Source organism: Primulina eburnea, chromosome 6 (assembly GCF_022965805.1).
Source record: "Primulina eburnea isolate SZY01 chromosome 6, ASM2296580v1, whole genome shotgun sequence".
NCBI lineage: Eukaryota > Viridiplantae > Streptophyta > Magnoliopsida > Lamiales > Gesneriaceae > Primulina > Primulina eburnea.
The window spans coordinates 15,706,324-15,714,554 of NC_133106.1; the positions used below are offsets into that span (position 1 = coordinate 15,706,324).

An 8,231-nucleotide genomic window follows, 5' to 3' on the forward strand; every position below is an offset into this window, starting at 1 on the left:
TCCTCCAATGTAAACACAATCAACCTGCGTGACCAAATGAAACCCATCGGTTCTCCTACCTTCTCACCTAAACCACCCAAGATTTGATTCCAGTACCTAGCTCCCTTAATCATAGACGTCTTCAGCCCCTAAGAAACATAAAATCGGCAGCCCCTTTGCAACAAATCATGAAAAACGTGAGAGATGCAAATATTTGCTCAAAAACCATACTAACCAAACCATGATCTGAAAAATATTACATGGACCGAATTTTAAACACATGAATCACACAAAACAGCATGTATATGACGTATGTGATGCAAAAACGAAAGTACAATGCGTGCCTTTGATGATTCCTACGCAAGAACGATGAGGAACGGAAGTCGGGGAAGCGCCGGGGAATTTCTTTTGCAAGCACAAGCCATGGCCGAATCTTTCTGATAAAAACCATGAAAATGGCTATTGGAACCCACTAAAATAATGAAGGGGAGAGGGGTTGTCGGCTGGTGGGAGTTAGATTTAGGTTTAGTGGGTCCTTAGGTATAAATAAATAGTTAATTAGTAAGATAATGGGCCTAAATGATATTTTAAAATTTTAAAAAGTGTTTTAAGTCCAATATAATTAAAACTAGGCCCATTAATCCAAACATACTCTCGAAAAATATTTCGTGTTTGAAAGTTTTTGAAAACATTAGCCGAACTTTCAAAAAATCTTCCGATTCGCTAAAATTTACGTACCGTTAAAAATAAAATATTGAAGGTAAAAATACCCAGAAAAATCCCATTTTTGAAAACTAGCCTTAAAAACACCTTATATTAATTCAGAAAAATTAATCATTTAATAAAATAATTTTCTTGAAAATTCTCCGGTCTCCATTCCTTGTTCGGGCGTGAAATATATCTAGAAACCCTAATGCATGAACTTTTAAAATTTCATGAATTTAGTCCTATCATGCATGAATTATGCATAAAATGCATAAAAATAATTAAACCTAAATTAATGAGATAAAATGCATTTAATGCATTAAAAATAATTAAATAAAATACTAAAGAAATTTAATAATTTGCATGTATGTGGTTCACGTGGACTTTTCGATTTTCGGGACGTTATAATCTACCCCCCTTAAATTGAATTTCGTCCCCGAAATTCTCTTATCCTTGATATTCACAAACTTTAGACTTAGTTCTAGTATCCCAATGGTCCACGCTTCCGCGGTGTCACGCCCTGAGTCCGAAGCGTCGGTGACATCCAGCATTGTTTAACAATTAAATTGAAAACAATAAAGCCTCGTATCAAATCAAACCAGTCTTTTTCATAAATGAAATATTGTCTTACAATGACAAAGGAATAAAATACATCAGAGTTTCAAATAGCGGAAACGAAAGAAAAGTAGAATGTTGGATTCCGATCTTGATCTCCGATTCACCAACCCCAGAAAGCGTTTTGTTCTTCCTCATCCAGTTGTCCCTCATTTTTATCTGAAATTTGTAAGGGGTGAGTGTTTTGGGAAACACTCAGCAAGTGGGGGTCGATCGATTCCAAAATTACATATAGAACTTAGTTTCTTAGAACTCTTCTTTAACAAACTTTCAAAATCAATATCTTTAACTTAATTAGACAGAAACGATTCAAAGGATAGAACTTATCAAATGATTCAGAACAAAACAGAAGCAATACAGATATTCGGAACAGAACATATCAGAACAGACAGAACACTGTTACTCATCTCATTTCCATGGTCAAATTGTCCCCAATATGTTAGTCTTCTTAGGGGTGAGGCCAGAACATGGTTTTATACCCACCAATGGGGGCCAGACAGAACATGGTTTTATACCCACCAATGGGGGCCAGACAGAACTACAATTCTCGTCCCATTTCAATTTGAGTCGTAACAGTGCAAACAGAATTCAGACAGAACTTTTCAGATATTCAGATTTCAGAGTTATTCGTACTGACACAGCGGAACCAAGAATTTCGAAGCACAAAGAGAACACATAATCGATCGAAATTTTAAAATAGAACACAGTTATTTTCGAAAATGACATACTAGCATGCATGTCACGTTATTGCATATCGAAGTTAAAAATAGAAATGAATTATATAACAAAAGCCCACTTACAATTCTTAAACGAAGCTTCCTCTCGAAAAATTCGGCAGCACTTCGGCGTGATTTTTGTAACTGATGTCGTCGATCGGGCAGCACTTTGACGCAGAATTGCAACTTCTGATTGCACGAACAGGATTTCCTTCTTTTCTCTTTATTTCGGCCGTGACTTGTGTGTGATGGGGGAGGACCGAAAATTTTTGGGAAGTGAGGGAAAGGAATGGCCGAAACCTTGGCTTAGTTTTTGTAAGGTTTTTGCAATACATGTGTCTCCTATTTATAGACCATCACTTGACCCTTCATTTAGCCTTGTGGCCGATCACTTGGAGATCAAGAAAGGCACTAATTCCTTTGATAATCCCCATGAGTCACCTTGATCATCTCAATGGTTATTTCTTACACCATGAATTTGTCCTTCCCTTAGCTCAAGCCCTTAGTTCCCTTTTTGGTTTACTCAAAAGGCAACTCTTGCATGTTTAATTTGTCCAAAGCTTTAGCTTATCTTTTAGCTCCATTTGTGGTCTTGTTAGGACAAGCTTGGTTGAGCTTCTTCGAGCTGGAAGTTTGCGTCCTTGAGCTGGGGTTTTACTCCTCTCGTGAAAACTCTTCAATGGATACGGTTACTTGTAGCTTGGCCTCCTGTTGAGCTAATCCCCGAGCTTAGAATCTACTTTCTCGAGTTAAATTTGATGAGATTTAAGTTATTATTCAAGTAGTTTAATTGAAACAAAAATTACTGAATCATTTTAAATAATTTTTATATTACTTACTTGATTTACTTCGGTCGAAATTTTCGGGTTCTCACATCCCTCCCTCCTTATTGAAAGTTTCGTCCTCGAAACTTGCATTAACTTGGTCATTCAAATAGGTGAGGGTATTGCGACCGCATTTTTTCTTCGAGTTCCCAAGTTGCCTATCTTTCAGTATTGTTTGACCACTGTACTTTGACATATGGGATGGTCCGGTGTCTCAACACTTGGTCTTTAGTGTCCACTATTCGGCTAGTGACTTCTTCATATTTGAGTTCCTCGTTCAGGTTACCTTCGATCATTAGAGGTGTAACTTTAGTACATGGTTCGGGTCCGGGACATATTTTCGTAGTTGTGAGATGTGGAAAACATTATGTATTCTGGACATCTCAGGCGGTAAAGCCAGTCGATAAGCTAAAGTTCCCACCTTATCCAGTATTTCGAACGGTCCCACATATCTTGGGTTCAACTTGCCGGATTTGCTGAACCGAACTACTCCTTTCATGGGAGAGACTTTGACGTAAGCTTTTTCTCCGATTTCTAGTTCCAAAGGCCTTCTTTTCAAATCAGCCCAACTCTTTTGTCTGTCCTGAGCTGCCTTGAGTCTTTCTTTGATTATGGCTACTTTATCAACAGTTATTTGAATGAGCTCTGGCCCGGTGATAGCTTTTTCTCCGACTTCATCCCAGTATAAGGGCGACCTACACTTCCGACCATATAGGGCCTCATATGGGGCCATCTCAATGCTACTGTGATAACTGTTGTTATAGGCAAATTCAATCAGAGGTAACTGTTCGCTCCAATTTCAAGAAAAATCCAATGCACATGCTCTCAACATGTCTTCAAGGGTCTGAATTGTCCTCTCAGTTTGGCCATCAGTCTGAGGATGATAGGCCGTGCTGAGCGTAACTTTGGTTCCCATGGCCTTTTGAAAACTTTTCCAAAATCTTGAAACGAATCTTGGATCTCTATCAGACAATATACTTGCCGGTACTCCATGCAGTTTCACTATATTATCCATATACAGGGTAGCTAACTTATCCAAGTTATAATTCATCCGTATTGGCAAGAAATGGGCAGACTTGGTTAATCTGTCAATGATTACCCAGATTCCGTCATGACCCTGCCTCGATTTTGGTAACCCGACTACAAAGTCCATGGAGATATTATCCCACTTCCACTCGGGTATTTATAATGGCTGCAGAAGCCCTCCAGGTCGCTGATGTTCCGCCTTGACTTGTTGACAGACTAAAAACTTTGCAACAAAGACCGCTACGTCTTTCTTCATTCCATTCCACCAGTAGTTATTTTTCAAATCCCTGTACATCTTGGTGCTTCCTGGATGTACTGAAAATTTTGATTTATGTGCCTCGGCCATCACCTCTTCTCGAATTCCATCGATGTTTGGCACATATAATCGCTCTTTCATCCAAAGGATACCATCTTTATCAATTTGAAATTCTGGAATCTTTCCTTCCTGAATTTGTTCCTTTATCTTGAAGATATTGGTGTCTTGACTTTGTTTTAGTTTGATGGTCTCTTGGAGACCTGGTTGCACTGATAATGACGATATACTAACTTTTCCGGGGTTCCTCCGACTCAATGCATCTGCCACTTTATTTGCTTTTCCCGGATGATAGCTGATTACCAAATCGTAATCTTTGAGAAGTTTCATCCACCTTCTTTGCCTCATGTTTAATTCCTTCTGAGTGAAAATGTACTTAAGGCTCTGGTGATTAGTAAAAACTTCGCATTTTACTCCATAAAGATAGTGCCTCCAGATTTTAAGCGCGAATACTACTGCGGCTAGCTCCAAATCATGAGTGGGATAATTCTGCTCATACGGCTTCAATTGCCGTGAGGCATAAGCGATTACCTGACCCTCTTGCATAAGCACACACCCTAATCCTCCCTTTGAAGCATCACTGTATATGGTAAAATTCTTACCATCCTCGGGAAGAATCAGTACTGGTGTGGATGAGAGTTTTGTCTTCAGGGTTTCAAAACTCTTTTCACAAGCTTCATTCCAAATGAATTTCGAATTTTTCTGAGTAACTTTAGTGAGTGGGATAGCTATTGACGAAAATCCTTCTACAAATTTTCTATAATAGCCTGCTAATCCCAGAAAACTTCTTATCTCTGTCACTGTTTTAGGTTGAGGCCAATCTTTAATTGCCTCCACTTTCTTAGGGTCTACTGACACCCCTTGTTCTGAGATTATAAGACCTAGGAACGCCACACTTTTCAGCCAGAACTCACACTTCTTGAATTTGGCATAGAGTTCTTTCTCTCGTAATGTTTGCAAAGTAAGACGCAGATGCTCACTATGTTCTTCCTCACTTGGTGAGTACACCAAGATGTCATCTATGAACACTACCACGAACTTATCGAGATACGGTTTGAATACTCGGTTCATAAGATCCATGAATGCTGCAGGAGCATTGGTTAGACCAAATGGCATTACCGTGAATTCGTAGTGCCCATACCTTGTCCTAAAAGCAGTCTTAGGGATATCTTCTGCTTTGAATTTTAACTGATGGTAACCTGATCTGAGATCAAGTTTTGAGAAAACTTTAGCTCCTTTTAGCTGATCGAAAAGATCATCTATTCTCGGGAGTGGGTACTTATTCTTTATGGTGATCTTGTTTAGCTCCCGGTAGTCGATACATAGCCTCATGCTTCCGTCCTTTTCTTGACAAAAAGCACTGGGGCTCCCCACGGAGATGCACTAGGACGAATCTGCTTCTTGTCCAGCAATTCTTGGAGTTGCTCCTTTAACTCCTTCAATTCAGCTGGAGCCATTCGGTATGGTGCCTTAGAGATTGGTACAGCATCAGGGGCCACGTTGATTTCAAATTCTACTTTTCTATCGGGTATCTCTCCTGGTAATTCTTCGGGAAAAACGTCTGGAAATTCTTGAACAATTGGAATATCTTCCAATTTTGGGACTTCTTCCTCTTTGGCTTCATTAATTACTGCCAGATAAATCTCTTCTCCTCCCTTTATGGCCTTCCAGGCTTGCGAGGCAGATAGAAGAGATTTCCTTTCTTTGGATTTCCCTTGATATAACTTCCCTCTTCGCTGGAGTTTGAAGTCTAATTTCTTTCTTCTGACAGTCTACTATGGCATGGTTCTTAGCTAACCAGTCCATTCCAAGAATGATGTCGAACTCCACCATATTGAGTTGAATCAATTCTACTTCAAAAATTTGTTTGCCGATACAAATTTTACAGTTTCGATATACTTTGTGAGTTTCGATTATTTTACTAGCCGGTGTTGCTACTCTTAACGGTTCACTAAGAATATCATGCTCAAGTTTAAGCTTCTTAGCATATCTTCTAGACACAAACGAATGGGTGGCACCACAATCAAACAAAGCATATGCAGGCATTTTATTGAGTAAGATGGTACCTGCCCCAACTTCGTTGCTATTATCGGCTTCCTCTTGGGTTATGGCATAAACCCGAGAATTTGTCTTGTTTTCATGTTGTTTGTTGGGCCCCGAACCTTTGTCCTTGTTGTCTGGACAGTCTTTAATTCTATGGCCCACCTTCCCGCACTTGAAACAAGCGCCTGTCTTCCGATAACATTCTCCAATATGTTTTTGACGACATGTATCACACCATTTTCCTTCGGTGTTACCAGTCCTGCCAGAACTTCCCTTGAAGGACCCTCCTGAATAATTTGGTTTGTTGAACTTGAGATTATTCTGCGTGGATTGATTGTTCATCGGTCTCTTGTTCTTGTTTTCTTCTTCACGTCGCTTGATATCGGTTTCTACGCTCATTGCAGCGCCCATCAAGTCTGCAAAGCTGCTTGGTTTGTACACTGCCAGTGCCGACTGAATTCGGCTGTTGAGTCCCTTCTTGAAACGGTGCATTTTTAACGTCTCATCTGACATGATTGTCGGGACGTAAGTTCCCAAATCATTGAATTTTGACGTGTACTCCATTACCGTCATATCTGGTGACTGTCTGAAATTCTCAAACTCATTCAACTTTTGTAGACGAAACTCGGCCGGATAGTATTGTTTCAGGAATTCCCTCTTGAAAATTGGCCATGTGATATCTTCTACTTCTGCTAAAGGTAGCGACACAATTTCCCACCATTTCCTAGCTCGATCCTCCAAAAATGGGGTTACAACTTCTACTTTTAATTCTTCCGGTATTTCTAGCAAATGTAGTTGTGTTTCCACGTTCTTGAGCCAGTTGTGACTGACTTCAGGGTCTGGGTTCCCATCAAAAGTTGGGACTCGATTCCTTCTCAGAGATTCGTAGTGATACTTGATTCCACGAGGTTGAGGTTCTTGGGGTGGTTGGATGGCATTGGCCAGTGGATTCACAAATCCTTGTAATGTTGCAGCGACGATAGTTGCTATTGCCATCATATCCTCTTGACTAAGGTTCACTCTGGGTGGTGGCGGTGGTGGTGGATTATTGTTTTGGTTGGCGTCCCGAGCGTTACGGTTGTTTCGGGGTGGTCTGCCTGCCATTTCCTATAAACACGTATTTTTTTTTTATTATTAATTTGTTTGCCATAACATTTAATCAAAGAAACAATTTCATTAATATTGAAAAAGATTTTGCATACAACCAACGACTAAATTAAATAATCCCAGATACAATCAACATTTAATCTAGAATTTCTTCCTCCCTATTCATCTACTACTTCGCCGTCTCCTACCGCCTCGTTAATTTCTTCTTCTTCTTGTAGTATCCCGATGCCTAAATTGAGTAATTATTGGATTAATTATATTCTGCGAGTTCGGAAGGAACGAACCAGGATCGGACCGTCCGAAGAGGTTCGGATCGTCCGAAGTGGGTTCGGATGGACCGTTCGGTTCGGTGTCAGACCGAGTCTTGTCAACAGTAGACCGTGTCAGGGTTCGGATCGTCCGAAGAGGTTCGGATCGTCCGAAGACAGGTGGCTGGACACGTGGAAGACATGCAGAGTTCGGAACGTCCGAAGTGGATCGGATCGTCCGAAGTGCACAGGATCGGATCTTCCGAAGTGGATCGGATCGTCCGATCGTCGTCTATAAATAGAGGCGCGAGGCTTCACTTTTCAATTACCAATTCCGAGAGTTCCAGAGCGTTTTAGTCGTTTCTGATGGGTTTCTAGCTTTTCCCGAGGTTCGGGCACTAGCAGGGAGCTACTGGCTTTGTAGCGGAGCTGTGCTCTAGTTGGGAGCTAGCGGCATCAGTGGGCTGACTACGGACGCAGGTATGGTTCTAGGTTCCCTTGAGATTTGGAAGTATCTATTAGTCTAGTTAAGGCTTTTAGATGTGGTTTAGTGATATGGTATCACTTGGATTGTAGGCTTGATTCTAGGGCTGATTACTAGGATCTACTGGTTTGAGGTACGGAAGTACTATCCGAGATATCCTGGTTGAGTATG

The 8,231-nt window shown here is 40.6% G+C and overlaps 1 protein-coding gene across 1 annotated transcript; it reads right to left on the minus strand.

The window, feature by feature from the left end:
* Positions 1 to 5,506: 5,506 nt before the first annotated feature.
* On the minus strand, positions 5,507 to 7,325 carry LOC140835342 (uncharacterized). Its single transcript, XM_073200831.1, has 2 exons — positions 6,245 to 7,325; positions 5,507 to 5,892 (listed from the first exon to the last, which is right to left on the minus strand). The coding sequence occupies exons 1-2, from the start codon at positions 7,323 to 7,325 to the stop codon at positions 5,507 to 5,509; spliced, it is 1,467 nt and encodes a 488-aa protein (XP_073056932.1).
* Between the last annotated feature and the right edge of the window lie 906 nt (positions 7,326 to 8,231).